The sequence below is a fragment of the Bufo gargarizans genome, chromosome 2 (assembly GCF_014858855.1).
Source record: "Bufo gargarizans isolate SCDJY-AF-19 chromosome 2, ASM1485885v1, whole genome shotgun sequence".
Taxonomy (NCBI): domain Eukaryota; kingdom Metazoa; phylum Chordata; class Amphibia; order Anura; family Bufonidae; genus Bufo; species Bufo gargarizans.
The window spans coordinates 517,405,256-517,431,008 of record NC_058081.1 but is presented as its reverse complement, the minus strand read 5'-3'; the positions used below and the strand labels follow the sequence as shown (position 1 = coordinate 517,431,008).

General features: G+C 45.6%; 1 protein-coding gene across 2 annotated transcripts in view; it reads right to left on the bottom strand.

Moving 5' to 3' along the window:
• Window positions 1-21,532, bottom strand: part of USP18 (ubiquitin specific peptidase 18) — a 40,052-nt gene extending 18,520 nt beyond the window's left edge. For both annotated transcript variants that reach the window (XM_044281338.1, XM_044281339.1), the window contains exons 1-3: window positions 21,402-21,532; window positions 6,086-6,235; window positions 3,165-3,261 (exon numbers count right to left, since the gene is read on the bottom strand). In XM_044281338.1, the coding sequence (XP_044137273.1) occupies window positions 3,165-3,261; window positions 6,086-6,206 (218 nt within the window). In that variant the 5' untranslated portion in view covers window positions 6,207-6,235; window positions 21,402-21,532. The remainder of the gene's footprint in view (window positions 1-3,164; window positions 3,262-6,085; window positions 6,236-21,401) is intronic.
• Window positions 21,533-25,753: the final 4,221 nt, after the last annotated feature.

Below are 25,753 nucleotides of genomic sequence, written 5' to 3'. Positions count from 1 at the left end.
AATTGCACCAAATAATGAAGTTCTGGTCTAATATACAGGTAGAGACCATACAGACACTTTAGTAAGGAGCAATTTAGTAAATTTATTAACGCACATTTATGCATTAATTTCCCAAGTAAAAAGAGGGACATTTAAGGATCAAAGAGGGACAGAGAGTCTTGGGTCAAAAAGAGGGACACTTGGGAGGCATGCTATGATGTGGGGGGTTATGTGGCATCATTAAATGGGGGGTGATCTAAGGGGACATAACTCTGTGAGGGGGTTACCAAAAAGGGCTTGACTATGAGGGGGCAATCTATGAGGGGGCATAACTGTGCAGTTGGTCCACTTAAGGGGCCTTAACTCTATGAGGGTGTCCACTTAAGGGTGTCTCACTCTGTGAGGGACCACTTGAGGAGGCATCACTGTGTGGGGGTCACTTAAAGGGGTTGTCCGGGTTCAGAGCTGAACCCGGACATCCCTCCATTTTCACCCCGGCAGCCCCACTGACAGGAGCATCTGAGCAGTTCATGCTCTGATGCTCTCCTTTGCCCTGCGCTAAATTGCACAGGGCAAAGGCATTTTTAGGTGTTCCGGTGACGTACCGGGGCTCTCCATGGGGCTGACAGGAACCCTGGTGACGTCACCGGCACTGATGGGCAAGATTTAGCTCTGCCCTAGCCAGTAAAACGGCTAGGGCAGAGCCAAAGCCCGCCCCTCAGAGCCGGTGACGTCACCGAACACACTGCCGGGCGGAAGTTGTTATTGAAAACAAAAGAACCCATGCCCTGCGCGGTTTAGCGCAGGGCACGGGAGCGCATCGGAGCATGAGATGCTCTGATGCTAGGCTCAGGGGGGCTGCCGGGGTGAAAATAAGGGTATGTCCGGGTTCAGCTCTGAACCCAGACAACCCCTTTAATGGAACATCATAATGTGTGGGGGGCACTTAGAGCTCATCACTCTGTGTGTGTGGGGGGCCACTTAAATGGACATCATACTGTGTGGAAGCCACTACAGGTGGCATCACTCTGTTAGGGGGCATTATTCTGTGAGAGGGCATTTAAGGGAGCATCATACTGTGTGAGGGAGCACTTAGAGGACATCGCTTTGTGTTGGGGACACTTAAAGAGGACCTGTCACCATAAAATGCAATGTGATCTGAAAGCGCCATGTTATAGAGCAGGAGGAGCCGAGCGGAGTGATATAAACCTGTAATTTATACATTTTTATCTTAGCTTTTTTCACCTACTGAATCAGTACAGGGAGGAGGTGTTATCAATAATTGATAGCATTGTGTGTACAAGTGTACATAAGGCCAGGTTCAAATCCGGTGGAGGAACAGACTGCTGAAGTTCAAAGTATCCTGCATAGCCAGATTTGTGCGCCACTGATCCTCATTAAGATTTCTGGCATATATGCTGGCTTTCGGCCAGACAAAAAATTCTACATGTAGTATTTTTTGTGTGGCCGAAAGCTGGCATACATGCCAGATACAGTGACTGGAACCAAGTGTCAGAGTTCACAACACAGATGGCCTAAGAGATAGCATTTCACAGGCGGTGGGAAAATCAAAGATATAAATTACAGGTTTTAATGACTCTATACCAAATAAATATATAAAGCATGGTGCTTTCAGATAGTCATCTTTAAAAAGGGCTCATCCTACTGTAAGGAGGCACCTAGGTGTATCATACTGTATAAGGAGGCATCAAACTGTGTCAGGGGCACTAAAGATGCATCATACTGTGTGGTGGCACCAAGGGATCACCCTGCTGTAAGAGTATAAGAACTCACTGAAGGACCATACCATTGTGAGGGGGGCACTAATGGGGCATCACACTCTCCGAGGGGCACTATTACTGTGTGGTCATCATAATAAGGAATATATACCTTCCAACCTTTTGAATGTTCAAAGAGGGACATATGATTAGTTGTGTGAAAGATCCATTTCTCCTACATATTTATAAACTTCAATAGTTTTCTCTTACGAAATATCGCAAACATTATCTGAACATAGAAATGTCTAAAATTCTAATTGCATCAAATTATGAAATAATATACAAGGTGGGCTTTAATATACAGCGAGGAACCAGTGAAACACCTTATTGATCAATATTGTAAATGCAATAATGAAAATCTATACCACAGATCAAAAAGAGGGACATTTATGGAGCAAAGAGGGACACCTGGGAGGTCAGGGAATAGGTAGGTTTAGAGGTGTGGTTCATTTGGCACCAGTGTTGTCCATTCTTATTATTTTTTTTACTTAGCGGCTTGGACCTTGACCTGACGGTAGACCCAGGTATGTAGACGTTTAGAAACATTACTAGAGTATTCCTGGCCTACAGTGTATGCTGGGACAGAGTTAATCGGAGCCTGGCATGATGGAGCAGCCTCTGCAGAACTCCAGGAGCAGTACCAGAGTAGGGTCTCAGTGGGAGATGGTCACACATCGAGTGATGATACAAGAGTGGAACCAGCCAAGTTCGCAGCAGCAACCCAGGAGGCTTACTGGCCTTATACTGGACGGAGGTCTCATCAGTAAGACCTTGTGAGTCCAGAATGAGAACAGAGAAGCAGTGGAGAGTGTTCTAGACACAATCATTAACCTGACATACCGAACTGTTCATTCCGAATAGGGACAGTAGCTTGTGGTCGTAATTCTCAGGACTGCCAGTATATACGGTATGTGGTATGTGGAGAGACTGTTGCGTGGTCAGTTACATGTCTAAATTTAGTGCTTGTTGCGCTGTTGTTTCCTGTGTGCAGTAGGAACCACTGCCTCAGTAGCAACCACTGCCTCAGTGTTATTGCTGGCTGTCCTCCTCTACATCGTACAATACCACCACTCTCCCTCCCCTCTGTTCCACAAATTATATGTACAAGTAATAAGGGTGGTGCTTCTGCCTCTGGTGTGCATGAGGGATCTGGGGGCGCATTACAATAAATCATTCATTCCTGGAACAGGGGCCACTGTGTAAGCTGGGGTGTATGGAATGTGAATGAGACATTCCTCAACATTACATCACAAGAAATCCTACTCCTATACTTTCTCCTACGTCAAATTTCTGTACAGAGCCTGGGGTAAAGATGATAGTTACTTCCTAGAATGCAGATCACCAGCAAGCTCTGTGGAGACACTGAACAAGCAGATCAAAACAAGAGAAATTCAACATTTTTCTCACCGGCACAGTATATCAGTAAATGCTTTGTACATATACAGCATCTGTAGCAGTGGGTTTAGACAATTTGTCACACCGATATTACAGAGTCCAACTGCTCCTGAATAACAGAAAAATAAAAAGTAAATGAGTAAAGTGATAGATCTGCCAGTAACTCTGGATGAGAAGCTCCATCTTAACACTGTAACAAATGAATTCTGACATCTAGATAATAAAACGTATTGCTTGTTTTTCAGTTTGTATTTAAAGGCGTCGTACCATGAAAAATATTCTATGGTTTTAAAACCTGCACCTGGATCTGAATGTTTGTAATCGCACGTAATTAAAAATTTTGTATAGCCACTGAGTTTCTCACTAAAATGTATCTGTATAGCGCAACCTGTTGTTTGTCCGACTCACTGAATAGGCCGCACATGCTCAGTTTCATCCTTTAACTGCCTCTTGAGTTGTGATAGGAAAACCACTGTAGCAGAAAGGACACACACCCTGAATTGCAGCAAAAAAGACACTCCTCTTGAGCAGTGATGGCCAGTTCGCATTGTTCGCCCCCGCGAATATATGCGGGCTGCCATCTTTTTTCACAAGTCCGGCGAGGCACAGGTAAGCCCTTACCTGTGCCTGTGTGCGAGCCGGTCTGAAAACATGTGCGGTCAGCGGGAGCAGGCAGTTTCGAGAACAGCCACCGGGGGCCTTCATCGGGCTGTTCTCGGAACTGCCTGCTCCCGGTGACCGCATTTGTTTTCAGACCGGCTTGCGGCACAGGTAAGGGCTTACCTGTGCTTCGCCGGACTTGCGAAAAAAGATGGCAGCCCGCATGTGTTCGCGGGCGAACAATGCGAACTAGCCATCACTGCTCTTGAGCTGCCAGATTGATATAAGTCTAGCAGAGCAATCGGAACAATGCATTGGGAGATCTCTGGATCCATGTGCTATACAGGGCCGCTGCTAGGTTTGCTAGAAAGAGATAGCCCACGCTGCACACAGTTCATTAAACCATAACACCTAGTGCAGGCAGTGGACGTTCAAGTGTCAATCAGACCATTTGGATGTTCACAGATTAAAGAGAGCCTGTCCCCATATCAATCTGCAATTGAGCAGTTAAGTGCACAGTGGGTGGGTTATAGCCACTAGGTGCACTCTTGCTCTTCCTCCTTCCTCCTTCCTCCTTCTAGCCTGTTAGGGCTGTTTCATACGAGTGAGTCCATTGCGGGAATCGCGCTCCGTGTGTGAGTGTGATCCTCCGCTCTGGACTTGCAGGAGTGCACGGCATTATCATGATTTATAATGCTATGTGTCTCTGCTTGACCTTATTTCTACAGAATCATACTGACAGATTTATGTCACTATGATTCTGTGGAAAAAAGGCCATGCAGAGACACATAGCATTATAAATCAAGATAATGTTGTGCGCTCCTGTAAGTCCAGAACAGAGCATCACACTCACACACGGAGCGTGATTCCCGCAATGGACTCGCTCGTGTGAGACAGCCCTTACTCTTCTTGATTGGCAAGGCCATTATCCTGCATAGTCATAACCCCTGGCCCTGCCAATCAAGAAGGGGAGAGAGGGAGCAAGAAGAGCAATGGTGCACAGAGTGACTTGGGCTCACCCTTGGTGTACTTAAAGGGAGTTTGTCACCAGAATTTGCCTTTATAAACTGCTTACATAGCACTGTAGCATAACTATAGATGAGTCAAATGGTACCTGTCTCCTTTTGTTTTGATGTTCACCACTGCCAAAAACGCAGTTTTATTCATGCGTAAATAAGGGCTCACAAGTGCCCAGGGGCGGCGTTTGGGCTGTAAGTGCCCAGGCCGCTCTTCCTTCTTCTCACATAATCCCTCCCCAGCCTGTTGCTTGGCCCGCCCTATAAGCCTCTTGCGTCATCCAGTGTACTTGCCAATATCCTGCCCGCGCATGCGCACTGCATGGAACGATGCTGCTGCCCACAATGGTCATCACAGTGCTCATGTGCAGGCGGGATCTCATACAGTAAACTGGATAATGAAAGAGGCTTAGGCTACTTTAACACACGTGGCAGCCTTCTCTGGCAGGCTGTTCCGGCTGGTAAACAGCCTGCCAGATACGTGCTGCCGCTAGTGGGGGCAGACCGAAGTTCCAGCGGCAGCAAGGCAAACATGCCGAGAGGTGGCCGGAATAAAAATACAACATGTCGTAGTTTTATTCCAGCCGCCTCTCGCCATGTTTGCCGTGCTGCCGTCGGAACTCCGGCCTGCCCCCATTATAGTCAATGGGGCCTGAGCGGACCTTTGGCGGCACGCGTGCACTAGCGGCAGCACGGATACGGCAGGCTGCTCACCTTCCGGAACAGCCTGCCAGAGAAGGCTGCCGGTAGTGTGAAAGTATCCTTACAGGGCAGGCCAAGCAACAGGCTGGGGAGGGGATATGTGAGAAGAAGGCAGAGCGGCCTGGGCACTTACAGCCCGAATGCCGCCCCTGGGCACTTGTGAGCCTTCATTAACATATGAATAAAACAGCGTTTTTGGCCCTGGTGAACATCAAAACAAGAGGACAAAGGTACCATTTGACTCATCTATAGCAATGCTACAGCGCTATGTAAGCAGTGTATAATCGGAGATTCTGATGACAGACTCCCTTTAACTGCTAATTTACATATGGATTGTATTTACTTTTTACCAGAATGAAGCAATGGATCACTAAGTTAAAGGAATCATTATATTCATACTTCACGTTGGGTAGAGACAGGCTGAACCAGCAGTGAGATCTGAGCTAACAATAACCTAGTAAAGTTGTGACAAGACCAAGAACAAGACCAGTCCAAGCAAAATATTTCCAATGTATTTTTACTATCTACATTAGAGGTAGAGATAGACTGTGACATGGTAATTAAAGGATTACTAAAAAACATATAAAGCCCAGAATATGTTAGAGTAAAACTTACCATTTTTAAATTTCCCTGTGGAGTAGGACAAATATTTTATGGTTGGCTGAGCTTCGCAGACATCTTGCTGAGACTCTTCACTTTCTACCAGTTGAACATCTACATAACCGTCCTCGTACATCCTGCCCCAAAAATCATTGTGGAAGCAGCCTACAACACACAACATGACTGTAATACCACCCATTATAGACAAGAAACTAACTACTATAATACTGACTCTGATGTACAAGAATATAACTACTATAATACTGCCTCCTATGTACAAGAATATAACTACTATAATACTGCCCCCTATGTACAAAAATATAACTACTATAATACTGCCTCCTATGTACAAGAATATAACTGCTATAATACGGTCTCCTATGTATAACTATAATAATGACTCCTATATACAAGAATAGCACTACTATAATACTGCCCCTATGTACAAGAATATAACTATTATAACTACTATAAAACTGACCCTATGTACGAGAATATAACTACTGTGGGGATTCGCTCTGGTAGTTAGGACTAGTGGATGCAGTATATGGGGAAAGTACACAGTTCTTGAATCAAACAGCAGTGTTTATTCATACATTGGTGTATAACAAAATGCAGATAAGGTGTATGACAAAACGCAGGTGGCTTGGTGTTGGTTCACACACAAGGAAAGTCCATAAACAATAGAAGTCACCCTTTCTCCTGTGTGTTAATTCACACCCCGTTAGCAGTTCAGCCTCATCAAGTCCATAGGCGGCCTGTTCACCTTTAGAGGGGCCTCCAGCCTGACTTAAACCTCAAATCCCAGCACAGCACAGTTCACAGCACACAGACTCCTGAGCTCCACTGTCAGAGGGAGGTAAATCTAACACACCTGGCAGTGTTGGATGGTTTTTATGCCTGGCAAAACCCGGCCTGGAACATGGGGAGTAGTCACTCACCCCGCACTTTGACTACTCCCAGTAAGAGCCATCCCGGATCAGCTATTTCAGCCATGCTAAATTTCAAGGTGTCAATTAGCAATAGCTGCTGCTGACACATAAAATACCGGCCCTTTTTCACCGAAGCCAGGAACCTCGGTGACACATACCTTCCATCCACAATTATTCCAGGTACCTTCTTACATACCCCCCCCACCTCTTTGTTCAACCCTGAGCTTGAGCTGGTGAACACCTGACATACAGTATACCAGGGACAGGGCATCCGCGTTTTCCTGCAACCGGCCTGCCCTGTGTTCCACTGAGAACTTAAAGTTCTTTAAGGACAGGAACCACCTGGTGACTCAGGCATTTCTCTCTTTGGCCTGGCTCATCTACTTGAGAGGGGAGTGGTCGGTCACCAGGCAAAACTTTCTCCCCAACAAATAATAGCGGAGAGACTCGAGTGCCCACTTGATAGCCAGGCACTCACTCTCCACTATACTATACCTGGATTCGGCTGGGGTGAGCTTGCGGATTAAAAAGACAACGGGATTCTCCTCTCCATTGACTTCCTGAGAGAGTACAGCACCGAGGCCTACTTCGGAGGCATCTGTCTGTACCATGAACTCCCTAATGAAGTCAGCTATCACCAAAACCGGTGACTCATCCCAGGGAACCATCACTGATTTTTGTCCCTTCAAGAGCCCTGTCAAGGGCACGGCTATAGTTGCAAAGTGGGGAACAAATCTCATGTAATAGCCTATCATTCCTAGGAATGACTTTACTTGTTTAGTGGTGACAGGTCGGGGCCAATTTCTTATCACCTCTATTTTATTTACTTGGGGTTTGATCACTCCGCGCCCAATGACATCCCCCAGGTATTTTGTCTCCTCTAACCCTATCGCACATTTTTATGGGTTAGCGGTTAGTCCAGCTTTTTGAAGGGAGTCTACTACAGCCTGCACTTTGGGCAGGTGACTTTCCCAGTCGGTACTGTGGATGACAATATCGTCCAGGTAAGCCAAAGCGTACTGTCGCAGCACAATGTCCATTAGCCTTTGAAAAGTGTCGGGGGCGCCATGCAGACCAAAGGGTAACACCTTATACTGGCCCTCCGGTGTGTGATGAAGGCTGTTTTCTCTTTGGGAGTCTTCGTTAAGGGCAACTGCCAGTACCCTTTGGTGAGGTCCAAAACAGAAAAATACCAGGCTTGTCCTAACCTCTCAATAAGCTCGTCTACCCGGGGCATGGGATATGTGTCGAACGTAGATACCTCGTTTAATTTTCAAAAATCGTTACAAAACCGCAACGTCCTGTCTGGTTTGGGTATCAGTACTATAAGGGCTGGCCTACTCACTTCTAGACTCCTCGATAACGTCTAGTTGCAGCATTAGTTGTACTTCCTCAGAGATGGCCTGTCGCCGAGCCTCCATGTTCCTGCTGACAAACTGAGTCTGTTTAGAGGAGAGGCTGTCAGCAATCTTCACTGTGGCAACTGCTTCCCTTACATCAGACTTAGGGGCCGGAACCTCTCCCCCTAAAAAACTCGTCCGTGGGCTATCGTCAATACTGGTCTCCCTATCCTTCCACGGTTTGAGTAAATTCACATGGTACACCTGCTTCGGCTTCCGCCGCCCTGGCTGTTGTACCTTGTAACTTACTTCTCCAACCTTTTCGAGTAGCTCGCAGGGTCCCTGCCACCTAGCCAGTAACTTACTGTCCACTGTCGGTACCAGAACCAAAACCCAATCTCCCGGGTTAAAGATCCGGACACAAGCCTGCCAATTATACACCCGACTTTGAGCTCGCTGAGCTGCCTCTATATGTTCCTTTAACAGCGGCAACACGGTTTCCATACGTTCCTGCAACATTGACGGCCAGTTCGCAGTGTTCGCCAGCGAACACATGCACGCTGCCATGTTTAGTAAGGTTAGACTCACCCGTCTGGGGATGCACAGGTAAGCCCTTACCTGTGCCTGTGCCGCCAGCCGGTCTGAAATCAAATTCGGTCACCGGGATTAGGCAGTTCTGAGAACAGCCGCCGGGGGCCTTCATCGGGCTGTTCTCAGAACTGCCTGCTCCCAGTGACCGCATTTGACCAGCACTTTGACTACTCCCAGTAAGAGCCGTCCCGGATCAGCTATGACAGCCATGCTAAATTTCAAGGTGTCAATTAGCAATAGCTGCTGCTGACACATACTGCCTCTTACTTCACCGAGGCCAGGAACCTTGGTGACACATACTTTCCATCCACGATGATTCCAGGTGCTTTTTACACTACTATAATACTGCCTTCTATGTACAAGAATATAACTACTACAGTATAATACTGGCCCTTATGTACAAGAATATACTGTTACTACTATAGTACTGTCCCCTATGTCTAAGACTATAACTACTATAATACTGCCTCCTATTGTTGAGGGAAGTGTCAAAAAAAAAAAAAAAAAAAAACAATTATGTCCAGCGTCGGCCTCTACAAAGGACAGAGGATCAATAAGATCCTCTGCCCTTTGTCACCATCTCCGGCCCCGCCGGAGATGATGCTCCTAACAGAGACATGGGAACAAAGAGTTCCCATGCCCCTCTGAGTGGCTGACCTCCGGCGCTGTAATTACAGCGCCGGAGGTAAGCGTCCGCTTCACAGGCGGGAGGATCAAAGGATCCCCCCCCCGGGAAGCGCGCTCAGAGATCCTCGGGTCGGCGCGGTGACGTCATGTCACCGCGCCGGCCCACGTATTGAGGCCAGCGGTGCGCATGCGCACGGCGCGAATAGTGAGACTGCGAGCGGGCGCCGCCAAGTTTAAATAGACCGGCGGCGCTCCGCTCAGTGGTCAAGAAGACGACCGGCAGGAAGAATCATCCCCTGGACCAACGAGCCCCCCTGGACAACGAGCATTAAACCCTAAGTATCCTCCTATATACCCCCCTGCTGCCATATACCCCCCTGCTGCCATATACGCCCCTGCTGCTCTATATACCCCCCTGCTACATATACTCCCCTGCATTCCCCTGATTAACCCCTTATACCACCAACGATCCCCTGCATTCCCCTGATTACCACCAACGAGCCCCTAACCCTCTGTGTTCCCCTATAGCCCCTGTTTTCCCCCATAACCTTTGGCAACCCTTACCTTCCCCTGCCCCGAGCCTAATCCCCCTGTGTTCCCCCAGGATCCCTCCTATTCCCCGCTACCCTGGTATAGTGCTACCCCTGATACCCTTTCCCGGCTGCCCTGCTTACCCCAGCAGCAGCAGTGTCTGTATTTACCCCTTGTTATTCCCCGTAGGGAGAGTATATTGACAGGATTGGGTGGGCCTCTGGTAAAGTGTATGTATGTGTATTATAGTTAGATACTGGGGAGGAATTGGGACTGTGTTAGCGTAGTCAGAACCGTATTAGTGTGTGTACTTGCATTGCTGTGTGTTGCCATAACTATATATACCTATTCCCTTGATATAGATATATATAGTTATAAACACCCTTTGTAGTAGTAAGGCGCCACAGTAATAGTTGTAGTGTATTGTTGGTACTGTATTATTAGTGTATTATGTATGTTATGTTCTGTAAGGATTAATAAATACTGTCATATTTATACCTATTGTGTAACGTGTGGTTACTAGCGGTAGTTAGTAAGGCGCATGCAGTTAGGGTAGTTAGTGATTAGCGTAAGGCAATCAGCAGTGATTTGTTATTCATTAAGGCATAAATAGGCGGAGTTATCATAATACGATTTCGTCTATTTATGAATATTAATTATTGAGATTTGCATAAATACCAATAATTAATATCCCCTTTAACACCTATGTACAAGAATATAACTACTATAATACTGCCTCCTATGTACAAGAATATAACTACTATAAAACTGCCCCATGTACAAGAATATACATAACTACTATAATATTTCCTCCTATGTACAAGAATATAACTACTATAATACTGTCCTCTGTGTACAAGACTATAACTACTATATCACTGCCTCCTATGTACAGGAATATAACTACTATTATACTGGTCCCTATGTACAAGAATATAACTACTATAGGGAAAAACGATTTGGTGGCTTTGGACTCCCCGATATTCGCTTTTATTACAAAGCTTCTCAGCTAAATAGAGGACGTGATTTGCTGGCGGGTCAGCCGACGTCAATGTGCTCCCAGCTGGAATCTGCCCTTTTATCCCATAGAGAAAAGCTCATTATATGGGGAATCCGCACTTGCTTATTCAACACTGCCAATATATCCCCGCTATGGAAAGGCATGTTGACTGAATGGTCCAAGATGTACATCACTAAGGAGTTGAGATTTCCCCAGACAGGCCTCCCATTTCCCCTCTTACAAGCCAACCTCCATGAGGACAAAACAATTCCATCGGGCGTTTGGCCCTCCCTCCAGGGCTTCACGTTGGGAGACATCAGAAGTGTAAACGGAGATCTGGATTGGAACTCTATCTTAGAACTACCCCAAACGAGAAGTAGCCCGTTCCTTCATCTGTTTAGGTTCCGAAATGACATTAGAAAGATCAGATTACCCCTTCCTCCTGATAACCCCCCCACTTGGCTGGAGAGGAAACTAGGCTCACCACTTCCCAATAACAAAGCTTTGTCCACTATGTACAAAGAGCTTCTTTCTTCCGCACCTCCAGCCCTCCACTACTTACATGCTTGGGAACAGGACCTTACCACTACGTTATATGCACCTGCAAAAGTGGCGATATTGGCCAACTCACATGGCTTTTCGCATTGCATCACAATCCAAGAAAACTCATATAACCTTTTAACACGGTGGTATAAAACCCCAGTTTTTCCTCATAGATTGAACCCAGATCTTCCAGGGAAGTGTTGGAGGTGCGAAACAGAACCAGGTACACTATTGCACATTTGGTGGACTTGCCATAAGATACGTTTTTTCTGGTCCCAAATTGAGCGGTCCATTAATCAGATCTGCACCCCACAACCACTGATACAGCTAGACCCAAAGCTGATCTTTCTCTGGTGCCCTAGTGTCTATCTCATATCGCCTCCCGACGATGCCTATTATCTCGGCAAGATTGTTAATCCCACTGTTCTGGAAATGTGACTCCCCTCCCTCTGAGGAAGCTTGGATTGAAAAGACAGACCAACTTTACAGGTTCGAGTAACTTGCCTCCTGGGAGTTGGGCTCCTGTCAGAAATTCATTGACATCTGGCAACCATGGAAACAGTTTAGGAAATTTGTATAACCTCCTTAAGACCACCATGTACTCCCCCCCCCCCCCGTCTTCTCCCTTCCTCCCCACCCGCCGCATTGTTTGTCTAACCCTGTCTGTTATGAGTATTTGAATGTTCCTATTTGATTCTATTGATGTAACTCAAAACATGGCGACATAACTAAGGATATACTTGTTTCCCTCATCCTGATTAAGGGACTTGCATTGTAGATGATAGAGAATTTTTGATCTTGTGATGTCCTATCTCTAATACCAGGATTCTTCTGGGATGTACCGCACCTAGCCATGTCTGATATGAATACTATTGTTGATTGCTGTTTACTTTGAACACTTGTGACAATAAAAAGAAAATTGGCAAAGAATATAACTACTATAAGGCTACTTTCACACTAGCGTTCGATCGGATCCGTTCTGAACGGATCCGATCATAATAATGCAGACGGAGGCTCCGTTCAGAACGGATCCGTCTGCATTATTTTAGCATATAAAAGCTAAGTGTGAAAATAGCCTCGTACGGATCCGTCCAGACTTTCAATGTAAAGTCAATGGGGGACGGATCCGCCTGAAGATTGAGCCATATTGTGGCATCTTCAAACGGATCCGTCCCCATTGACTTACATTGTAAGTCTGGACGGATCCGCACGCCTCCGCACGGCCAGGCGGACACCCGAACGCTGCAAGCAGCGTTCAGCTGTCCGCCTGTCCGTGCGGAGGCGAGCGGAGCGGAGGCTGAACGCCGCCAGACTGATGCAGTCTGAGCGGATCCGCTCCATTCAGACTGCATCAGGGCTGGACGGCTGCGTTCGGGTCCGCTCGTGAGCCCCTTCAAACGGAGCTCACGAGCGGACCGACGAACGCTAGTGTGAAAGTAGCCTAACACTGCCTCCTATGTACAGTAATATAACTTCTATAATGCAGACTTCCCCTGGATTTCCTAGCTGGCTTCTGCAGATAAAGGGAGACATTTGTTAGGGAATTTTTGTTGATGTTCTATGTAATAGAACTAGCTGCCTGTTTGTCCTCTTCAGTTTGTCTAGTTATATCTAGATTCAGAATTTTGCCATTCGGCAGATTTGGAAAGCTAGCTGACAACTCCTGACTACCGTGGAAGTTATGTTGGTGGCCATATAGATTGTCACCCGAATTTCCCAGAAAAATAACAACTTGATTGATTTGGACAACAGGAGATTTATGATTTTAGTGTGGTCACTCAGCTTTCCTGTTGATGTTGAAAGGTATTCAAAAAGGACCTTTTAGATATCTTTCTGTTTCACTAAATAATTGCATTCGTCATGTAATAACAATTCTGGAGCGTCTTTTCATATAACTCTTTGTTGTTAAGTTCCTGACCTAATGCTAGTAGAAAAATATAAATAGATTTGCATCTGGGTGTTACCAGCCACTGCTGCCAGTATGAGACTGTGCAGGGACACATACCCAACTGGGAACACCCAGATGCAGATTCATTAATAAATGTCTAGTAGCAATAATTGAGGATCATAAAGATAACATATTGTCATAAGAATAGATGCTCCAGGATACATGAGGAATGCAAGCAGTTACTGCAGTAGACGCGTTTGGGGTGGCCCCAACGCTAACCTTGTTCCCCCCCAGACACTGTCGAGGAGTCACCACGCTTTGCTGCTCTCCGGAAGGGATGGTAAGGCGTGGTGTACCCCAATGGGAAATAAGTCCAGAGAGTCAGGGTCTGCAGTAAGCCAGGGTGATTCTTTATTGGAGGAATTCAGGTACAAAACAATACAGGCGAGGCATTGGGCTGGCTTCTCCAGTCTCCTCTTCAGACGGCTGGTACCCTGGTCCAGGGCTGGTGATCCAGGGTCTGTGGCAGCATATCCCCGTCTTCTTCTGGTCACTCAGTAGTCTGGCAGAGTCTCCTCCCTGGCAGAAAAAAAGTTTGATGCTGACGAAAGGCCTGAGCTAACTGTCCCTTTCTCTGTCTCTCTCTCATTCTCTCAGAAGGCTGGCATCCTAGTCAAGGGCCCATGGTCTGTAGCTTAGTAGTTCAAGGTGGCTCCTTGGTCACAGGGCTAGTGACCCATGGTCTGTGGCTCAGCGTCCCCATCTCAGCGTCTTTTTCTGGTCACTCATGCAGACTGGCATGAGTCTACCCTCCAAGCACTGGTCCCTAACTGCACAACACTAGGGGCTCTGACTGCTCTCCTTATATACAGTTTCTAGCTAGACTAGAACCTTCTAGTGGGAGAGGTGGAGTTGAGAAACTAAGCACAAACAAATACATTGTTTCAACTCCCGTCTGGTATAGACTTACATTAGAGCTTCAATGATACTCAATGGCAATGACAGAGCAGTTTTTCCAGACAAAAACAAGTTTCCAGACATAACAACATGGCTAAAACCAGACATTTATAAGGTCAGTTTCACAGTTGTTCTTATGACAGGTTCCAGGAGATCAGTGAGATTGGCAACACGTGGTTTGATCTGACAGGTTCCTTGTGGATTCATTTGTGTCTGTGTTGTTTCTGGTGATGGCCACACCCCTTGCCTCAGGTGTTGCTTCGGTGGTCATTTATCCTATCCTATTTATTGTGGCTTTTCCCAATATGCTTTAAAGGTTTATAGCTTCAGTCTGGTTTTGGATTGCTGGTGTGTGGATCTCGGTGGAGTTCCTGAGCTTCCTTAGTCATTTGAAGTTAAGTGTATTCTTTTATTTTTGTTTATTGTTCTGGTTATCTTGTGTTGCTCCTTTCCCTCTCATTTGTGTTTAGGCCTGAGGGAGACTCCTGTTCGTCCTACCATTTGGAGGAACAGGTTGTCTCTTGTCCTGACATTAGTACCAGGGTCCTACAGGGTGAATTAGGACTTTAGGTTCCTGTGTATGAACTCACCTACCTCTAGGGTCAGTTCATACTTGCAGTCAGTCAGGAATTTGATTAGGGTTTCTCTAGGAGGTGACCTGCTCCTTTCTCTAGTTTCCAGGCCTTTTCCCCTCACCCCTTTCCCTCCTACGTTCAGTGTGGGTTTCCCTCCCACACCGAAACGTGACAGTCAGGCTGTCTGCTTTTGGTGGTAAACAAGTCTGGATTTTCCCCTCCAAAACATGGTGGTAAACAAGTCTGGGGTTTCCCTCCAAAACATGGTCTTCTTTAAACCCTATGGCAGCTGTGGAAAATGACCAGCTTCTCAAAGTCATAACAGTCTCTCAGAATTCATCAACCCTTTCCACAGAGCCATGTAAATACATTGATAATGAACAGGATATATATATCACAACATATATATAAAATACAGTAACACAGTAATAAACAGTATAAGTTAACCCTTTCAAGAGAAATAAAGTAAGATGTTTTAACTTTGCATAGGGGATATAGACAAATGTGCTCAAATGTCCAAATGTCAAAGTACCCCTGCTCCATGGAACTACATTACTAATACAGACCTGTCAGAAGAGGTGACAGGTGCTCTTTAAATCTTCAGTGTTAGGGCTCATACATATGATTGTAGTTTTGGTCCGCATCCAATCTTCATTTTTTGCAGATTGGATGTTGACCCATTAATTTCAATGGGGCTACATACGAAATGGACAGCACACCGTTCCCTGGCCCTGCAAAAAAATAGAACTTGTCCTATTTTTGTTCGTTTTTCAGACAAGAATAGGGAGTTCTAACATGGGGCAGGATTTTGCATATCCGCAACTTGCGTAGCACAAAAAATGTCTATGGCTTTGTGCATGAGCCCTTATACAATTATATTCCTTTTTTTGTCTGCTAGTTGTCTGCTTGAGTCGTTTTTTTACTGCAGCTCTAGCATTCAATTCATTTAACAAGAAACATACACAATCCAGTCCCATTATTATGACCACTTCCTACTTTTGTTAGTGTGTAGCTCACGAAGGAAGTCACGCAGGGCCGATGCTACCATAAGGCAGACCAAGCGGCCGCCTTAGGGCGCACCCTGGGGGAGGGCGGAAAAATGTGACATGGAGGGGGAGAAATGTGACATGGGGGTCTGATAGCTGACATTGGGAGCTGATGGCTGGTCTGACCTCAGGTGTAATGGAAAATATTTTTTTCTTATTATCCTCCTCTAAAACCTAGGTGTGTCTTAGAGGGCGAAAAATACGGTCTTTAAACCAGCCATTGTCTGAAGCAGAGAGAAGATATCGGGACCACAGAGAGGAGAAGCGGGGGGGGCGCCAAAATGTAGCTTTGCTTGTGTTGGCAAAAATCCTTGCACCGGCCCTGAATTCACGTGTGGTGAGCTGGCTTGGTGGGTATATAAGGGGTGAGATAGGCTGTCTGCACACATATTCCTCGTTGCTGTCATAGGTAAAAGGGGCGATTTATCAGAGTTGCAAAAAGGGATGATTATTGGCTTTCAGCCCAAGGGTGACTGTATTTCTGAAACTGCGCAGATCATGATCTCTTCATGTGCGGCTGTTGTGAAAGTGTATCGTGAGTGGTCAAATGGCACCATTGTGAATAAGTGACATGGAAACTGCAGAGCATCACGTGCCACTGATGGGAGAGGGCAGACCGAAACTCTACAGTGGAGCAGCTTTATGCCAAAATGAACCAGGGGCTACCAGACATGTGTCTAATACAACAGTTCAGCAAACACTTCTGTGTATGGAGCTCTGAAGCAGACGGATGGTCACTGCACCTTTGCTACGAGGTTGCATTGGCAGAAAAGGCTTACATTTTCACTGCAGTATCAGAATTAAACCTCTGCTGATTGGCAAAGGGTTATCTTCTCCGATGAGTCACATTTTCTTCTTCATGGAATGGATGGACATTGGGATGTCAGATGAGAAACATCAGAGAACAAACGACCTTCAACCATTGCTGGAAGAACACATGCTGGTGGTGGCACTTTATGGTCTGGGGAATGTTTTTTTGGCATTCCCTGAACCACTCATCCATGTGGAAGCCACTCTCATCCGATTTGGGTATGAATCCAACCTTGCAGATCATGTACATCCATACATGCTGATTGTCTTACCTGGGGAGGATGGGATCTTCCAGCAAGACAATGCAACATGTCACACGGCTAAAAATGCCTGACATTGGTTGGAAGAGCATGACCAAGATTTCTGAGTACTACCCTGACCCTCTAATTCTTCAGACTTTATCCCAACTGAGCATCTGTGGGACCACCTCGATCATTGTGTTTGCTCTATAGATCCTCCCCCACGCACCCTCCAGCTAGGGTTGTCACGATACCAACATTTTGATTCGATTTTGGTCCATAAAAAAGTATTGCAATACTCAATACCATTTGATACCACGCAAAAAAAATAAAACACCAAAAAAGCCGGGTGCAATCCGTATTTTATGGAACGACCTGCCCATAATAGAACTGTCCTAACCTATTTTTTGAGGGGGACAAGGTGACCCAAAAATGGCAAATCGTGTTTTTTGTTTTTTTTTGCTCCGGAGTTCACCGCATAGGAGATATTTTTAAATATTTTATTAGTTTGGACTTTTTTGGACGTGGCGATATGTAATATGTTTATTTTTGTATTGTTTATATATTTTATATGTAAAATTGGGAAAAGGTGTGTGATTTAAACTTAATATTTTGGTGTTTTTTTTTACTTTTTATTTAATAACTATTAGCCCTCTTAGGGGGGCAAGAATCTGGGATCTTTTAATCCCTTGTCCTATTCACACTAATAGAGATCTATTACGGTGAATAGGATTTCACACTGTCCCTGCTGCCCTGGAGCTTACCATGGCAGCCACGGCTTCAGTAGCGTCCTGGCTGCCATGGTAACTTATCGGAGCCCCTCGATTACAGTGCTGGAGCTCCGAACGGAAGCTGCCACTGCACCACCAATGAAGAGGGGGGGAGGGGACCCTGTGGCCACTGCCACCAATAAAGATAATACTGGGGGGGTTGGGGGGGCACACTGCGATCCCCGTCAATTAACCCCTCAGGCGCTGATTGCTGTGCCCTGTCATAGAGGACGGGTGCCAGGTATGTGATGCTGCTGCCAGCAGCCTACACTTGTATTAACAGGTTAATTATCTTCTTTGGTGGCGCAGTGGTCACAGCCCCTCCTCTCCTCCTCCCCTCCCTGCTCTCATTGGTGGCAGCAGCAACACAGTGGGGAAAAACTGCCTCCTTCTCCACTGTGCTGCTGAGTAGAACCTGGCGTGCGCTGAGAGTGGCGGGTGCCATGTTCTCTAACTGATGCTAGGCTGTGCAGTAGGGCAGCCTAGTATCGGTAAGTAGCAAATCCCGGTATTAAATTGATCCGGGTCTAAAAGTATCGATTGGGTATCGATACTTCGTTACCTAGTGCAACCCTACCTCCAGCAGCTGTGGATGCCGTCATCATGGCTTCAGATACCTGTGACAACCTACCAGGACGTTACTGAGTCACTCCCAAACCATCTACTATTAGAGAGTTTAAGTATTTTTTTGTTGGGCGATAATTTGGTAGAAACATGTTTGACATTATACATGGTAACATTTACTGTACCTTATGTGTCCCTGTGTATATGGTACATGTAGAACTGTATATATGAGTTAGGCTTATATTACAAGCCCAGATCAGCCAGGCGATTGTCGGGAGGGAAGAGTTCCATCCCGGCAATAGCCTTCTCATCAGCGGAGGAGAGCGCTGCTATTATATGCTGATCTCCTTCTCAGTGAGTGGAGGAGTGAATTGTTTGCTGGCAGCAGATCAGGATTACACTGCACAATCTGACGCCGGCAAGCGATGAATTTTACACCTGCTGAAAGACTACGATCGCTGGATGAACGAGCAGCACTATTACACTGCCAGATCAATGCTAACAAGCGTTCCTACAAACACTTGTTAACTGTAATCTGCCCGATTATCAGCCTTTCACACTGGCGTTCGGTGCGCATCCGTCTTGCAAACGCTTGTATCTGTTCATAACGGATCCGTTTGCATTATTCATTCAACAAAAAGTCTAAGTCAAAACGGATCCATCTGGACTTACATTGAAAGTCAATGGGGGACGGATCCGTTTTCAATTGCACCATATTGTGTCAGTAAAAAACGGATCCGTCCCCATTGACTTAGATTGTAAGTCAATTTGGCTCTGCATCGTCAGGCGGACACCAAAATGCTGCAAGCTGCGTTTTAGTGACCGCCTCAAAAACGCAACGGAGACCAAACGCAGCCAAATTGATGCATTCTGAACGGATCCTTATCTATTCAGAATGCATTGGGGCTGAACTGATCTGTTTTGCCGCTTGTGAGAGCCCTGAAATGGATCTCACAAGCGGACCCAGAAACGCCTGTGTGAAAGTAGCCCAAGCCTTACTGTGCTCTATTTGTGTCTCTGTGTATATGGCACATGTATGATCTATACCGCATTATATAGACAGTATGCATTAGAATCTAGGACACACTCGCGCACTAATGGACACAGTATGCATTGGAATGCAGGACACACAAGTTTGAAAGGACGGAAAAAAATATCTGTTTCCTCTAAATTTGTGTGTACGTGTGTGTGTGTGTATATATATATATATATATTTGTGTTTATATACAGTACATATATGGGTAATTATATATATGTGTTTTATTATGGGTACTTTCACATTAGCGGCAGGGGAGTCCGTCAGGATGTTCCGGCGGGTGAACAGCTTGTCAGATCCGTCCTGCCGCTAGTTCACGTGTGCCCCCGGACTGCCGCTTACTGAATCTAACGAAGGCCTATTAGCCTGAATGAAATTTTCCCCGAAAATTATATGTGGGGGGCTAGCCCCCCTTATGTAATACCAAATATCCATAATATCTCTGTAATTATATGAGATCTAATGTAAAAATCACTTGATCTTACCGGATCTAACGAAGGCCTATTAGTCTGAATCAAATTTTACCAGAAAATTGCATGTGGGGGGGGGGGGCTAGCCCCCACTTATGTACTACCAAAATCCATAATATCTCTGTAATTATATCAGATCTAACGTTGAAACCACTTGATCTTACCGGATCTAACGAAGGCCTATTAGTCTGCATACATTTTTACCTGAAAATTGTATGGGGGGGGCTAGCCCCCCTTATATAATACGAAATATTCATAATATCTCTGTAATTATATGAGATCTAACGTTTGAACCACTTGATCTTACCATATCTAATGCAGATCTATTAGTCTGAATCTAATTTTACCAGAAAATTGCATGGGGGGGGGGGCTAGCACCCCTATTTAATACTACCTAATATCTGTGTTTTCATGTGAAATATCTCTGTAATTATATGAGATCTAACGTTGAAACCACTTGATCTTACCAGATCTAACGAAGGCCTATTAGTCTGCATCAAATTTTATCTGAAAATTGAATGTGGGGAGGCTAGCCCCCCCTCATTAATCACTTAATAAGTCTGTAATTATGTGAGATCTAACAAAACAACTAGTTAATCATACCGGATCTAACAAATATCTTCCAAAATAGCGAATTGTTTGGTCAATTTTTTTATAAGGGGAGGCTGATGATGGGTTAGCCCCCCCTGCAAATAACTGTTAATATCTCTACTTCTGTGTGAGATCTAACGCAAACAACAATTGATCTAACCTGATCTAACAAAGGTCTAACCAACTGCATATGTTTTGTTCAAAAATTTTGATATGGGGGGGGCTAACACGGCTGAGGTTCTATCTATCTATCTATCTATCTATCTATCTAATACATGTTTCTGTGTGTTAATACATAAATGTGTAAATATATGTGTATAATATATATCTATATAATTGTGTGTGTATATTTATACACATGTGTGCTTCCTGTTTATACACAAATGTATATATTTATGTGTGTTTGTATATAGTACATATACAGTATATGTGTGCAGTTATATGTGTATATATGTTATATATATTGCAAATATGCACATATATAGAACAATAAGATAAATATATATATACACACACACACGCACATAACTGCACAAGTATATGTATATAAAGGCACACTAAAAATTGCAGCTAAATATCCAGTCTTCTGGAAGGACACTGCTGTCAAAGAAGTGGGCGATATGCATAGTATATTAGAGAACTGACAATTTGTCAGAAAGGGGGGTCTCCTCAAAAAGGCTTCATTGTAAGTAGATAGAATATTTTATTAATATCTGTAACAGTACATACAAGCTGCATAAAATAAGTGAAAAATATCTTGCTTTAGTAGAATATACTGTAAATATAAATACACACAAACAGACGAGACAAGTGGTACTTACAGAGCAGGTGATGATCTGAACCTCAGGACCAGGCTGTGCTCTCATATTCCTTATATACCCTGTGCAGGAGCAGACACGCTCACACACACACACAAGAGCTGGTGCACTCACTCACAGTAGGAAGCGCTCTCCCTCTTAAGTTTCATTTCTCTCTCCTCAGCCAGGAAAGTGAAACTAAACATGAAAATGCAGCTTCAGTGGTCGGAGTCGCAGCAGAGTGCAGGAAAACTGCAGATAACCCCAGCCTTCAAAACCAGACACTTTTTATCTACTGTATTTTTCACCCTATAAGATGCACCGGCCCATAAGACGCACCTAGGTTTTAGGGTCCATTCACACGTCCGCAAAATGGATACGCATCCGTTCCGCAATTTTGCGGAACGGGTGCAGACCCATTCATTTTCAATGGGGCTGGAATGTGCTGTCCGCATCCACATTTGCGGATCCGCACTTCCGCATCCGTGCTTCCGTTTCCGCAAAAAAATAGAACATGTCCTATTCTTGTCCGCAATTGCGGACAAGAACAGGCATATTCTATTAGTGCCGGCAATGTGCGGTCCGCAAAATGCGGAATGCACATTGCCGCTTTCCGTGTTTTGCGGATCCGTGGCTGCGTGTATCCGCAAAACACATTGCGGATGTGTGAATGGAGCCTTAGAGGAGAATAATAAGAAAAAAATATTTTCCATTACACCTCAGGTCAGACCAGCAATCAGACCCCCAAAATTAATCAGACCTCAGCTTACAACCCCAATCAGACCCCCAATGTCAATCAGACCTGCGATGCCTCAGATCAACCCCCCCAACCTTCAGCCATCTATCAGCCCCCATATGTCAACCAGCAGCCCCCATATGTCAACCAGCAGCCCCCCATATGTCAGCCAGCAGCCCCCATATGTCAGCCATCAACCCCTATATGTCAGCCAGCAGCCCCCATATGTCAGCCAGGAGCCCCATATGTCAGCCATCTATCAGCCCCCATATGTCAACCAGCAGCCCACATATGTCAGCCATCAGCCCCCATATGTCAACCAGCAGCCCACATATGTCAGCCATCAGCCCCTATATGTCAGCCAGCAGCCCCCATATGTCAGCCATCAGCCCCTATATGTCAGCCATCTATCAGCCCCCATATGTCAACCAGCAGCCAACATATGTCAGCCAGCAGCCCCTATATGTCAGCCAGCAGCCCCCATATGTCAGCCATCAGCCCCTATATGTCAGCCAGCAGCCCCCATATGTCAGCCAGCAGCCCCCATATGTCAGCCAGCAGCCCCCATATGTCAGCCAGAAGCCCCCATATGTCAGCCAGAAGCCCCCATATGTCAACCAGCAGCCCCCATATGTCAACCAGCAGCCCCCATATGTCAGCCAGCAGCCCCTATATGTCAGCCAGAAGCCCCCATATGTCAACCAGCAGCCCCTATATGTCAGACAGAAGCCCCCATATGTCGACCAGCAGCCCCTATATGTCAGCCAGAAGCCCCCAGTGCAAATAAAATAAACTCACTTACTTCTCCTGCTCCTGGACGCCACCGCTCCTCATCATCGCAATACTCTTCATCCTGTTGTCGGCTGTGTATCGCGGCACACAGTGTGAGGTCACAGAGCACCCTCATGCTGTGCGCAGCCCTGCACAGCCCAGCCGAGGACCAGGAAGCAGTGAGTACAGAGCCTTCACCGCTTCCTGGTCCTCCGGTACTAATGAAGCGCTTCCATAATGGAAGCGCTTCATTAGTATTCGCCCCAAAAGAGACGCAGGGGCATTTTTTACCCACTTTGGGGGAGAAAAAGTGCATCTTATGGGGCGAAAAATACGGTATTTTGTGTATTGGCTTGTATTATATCTTTCTATTAGTAGAGATGAGGAAGATATGACGCCTTTTTCACAGCCTCGCCTCACATACATCTACTTATGTATATAATGTCGACTGGACAGCAAACTGACTCTAAATTGGTTGAATAGGTGTTGGACCTTATACCGCTTAGGCAGTGTTCACACTTGTGTCAAGCTTTGCATATTTCTGATCTGTCAGAATAGAAAAAAAAAAAAAAAGATCCGCTTTATCTTCAGCATCAGTTGTGCACAGTTTTCATCAGTTTCTGTCAGTCCCATTAGGTTTTAGTTATTTTTGACGGGATAAAAAGTAGTGACACACAGTTGATTGAACAGGGATTACTAGCCAGGACCTGGGCCCAGGTCCTAGGACGCCTAGATTTAGGGCTATATCCCAAGTGTGTGTTAAACTGTACACCACCAACCTGCACAATCATTTTCTCTTTTTCAAATTGAGAGAAAGAGTATCAATTTCTATATAAACCAGTACTATCGTCTGATAGTTTTAAATGTGTGGACATTGGGGCATCTATAACCCCTCCTTTTAATAAGACTAAATAAAGTGTATGTTTTAATTCTCAAAATTAGTAGACCCCTACAGGGATTTCTTTTGGTCCTGGGACCAGTGGTGTATTTGAGGTTAACCTACAGTCATTACAACACCTAGGCCGGGCCAGGACTAGGGGGTGAATAACAGAAGTAGCAGCTGGCTTGTTTCTTTTCTTCATATCAGTGACTCATTTATATTTGCCCATCACAATGTGACTTATTCCAGGCAGTGTAAGTATGAAAAAAATGAAGTACATGATACAAAAACAAACAGTACAATAAACATGATAACGAGTGAGAGACTGGTATACAAGAAGAGATGACCCAGCCTGCGAGAACTTACCATTTAAAGGGGAGAAGATAGGAGACAGTAGGTGAGGGTAGAAGCTGATCAAATGGTAGTGTAATAGCAGCAGGGTTATTGTAATTTTTAGGTGCAGTGTCCCACTCAGTGATGGTCGTGGGCCCCTATATAACATTGAGCATATGTATACCAAATGTATTGTTGTATCAAGCTGTAATTCCTCATAGCAGGCTGTTTTATTGTCATTACATCTATTCACCCCTAGGTGGTGCCGGCACCACTTATATACAGGGTGGGCCATTTATATGGATACACCTTAATAAAATGGGAATGTTTGGCGATATTAACTTGCTGTTTGTGGCACATTAGTATATGTGAGGGGGGAAACTTTTCAAGATGGGTGGTGAGTGGTGACCATGGCGGCCATTTTGAAGTCGGCCATTTTGAATCCAACCTTTGTTTTTTCAATAGGAAGAGGGTCATGTGACACATCAAACTTATTGGGAATTTCACAAGAAAAAGAATGGTGTGCTGGGTTTTAACGTAACCATTCCCATTTTATCATGGTGTTTCCATATAAATGGCCCTCCCTGTATATCAGAGGGTTTGCTAATACTAGAGAGAACAGAGAGGAAGTAGAACAGGAGAACAGAAGGAGGAGGAGGAAGTAAGTGATGTGTGAGGAGCAGAAGTCCAGGATGTAGCTGCCTTGGTTATGGCCAGGCTGAGGGAGCATGGAGAACATCCTTACAGCTACCTAGCACAGACAAGAGTGAGTGACGGATATAGAGAAAATCTAGTGGAGATAGAAGCAGCATTAGCTCATGGATTCCACAGCACCAGTGACCGGGAGAAGCTTAAAAGCGCCTGAACACAACCGGACGACTATACGCGTGGTTGTCCATTACCACATTCCTCTATGGACATTGTGGATCAGGGTTTAGGAAAGCATCCTGTACAAAGAATAGAGCAGAGGTTTTTGTCTGCCGTTAGGGAGACCGCCCTGTGGGTTGCTAATTACAAGTAAGAAGTTATTATATCCATGTCACGAGAAGGGGATGGGAGGGTGCAAACTGACTCCACCCACTCCTCTGTCCCTGCCTACTTGCACTTACCTGTCCTAGGCAACGGAGCGCAACTGGGCAGCGATCCCTAACCTGCGTAAGTGCAGAGGGACAAACAAACAAGCAAACAGAGAGAGGTCGAATAGTAAGGTCAAAACCAGGAGGTCAAGGCGGTACAAGGGAAAAGGCAGAAGCAAAGTCAATGAGAAAACCGAATGTCAATACCAGGAGAAGCAAATCAAACAAAAGGAGCAAGCACGAGACTAAGTCAAGTAACGAGCTGAAGTCCAAATACAAAGTCCAAATGCAAACCGAATAACCACAAGGTATAGGACCTTAATCACAGGCAACCTGTGGCCAGCAGGCTGCCTGTTAAATAGGGGAGCGAAGGAATCATGTGACGTGGACAGCGTCACATGACTCATCTCCCTCCACACTGCTGAGCGCTCAGACTTTTCGTCAAACTTACGGGAGCGGAGGACACCGGCCACGCTAAAGAGGTGTGCGCAGCCAGTTCCTCTCCGCCCCCCGTTGCCTTGGAGACGAGGACGCAGCGCACGTCCTCGCTCCGAAGTTATTTGCAGGGCACTGGCGACCC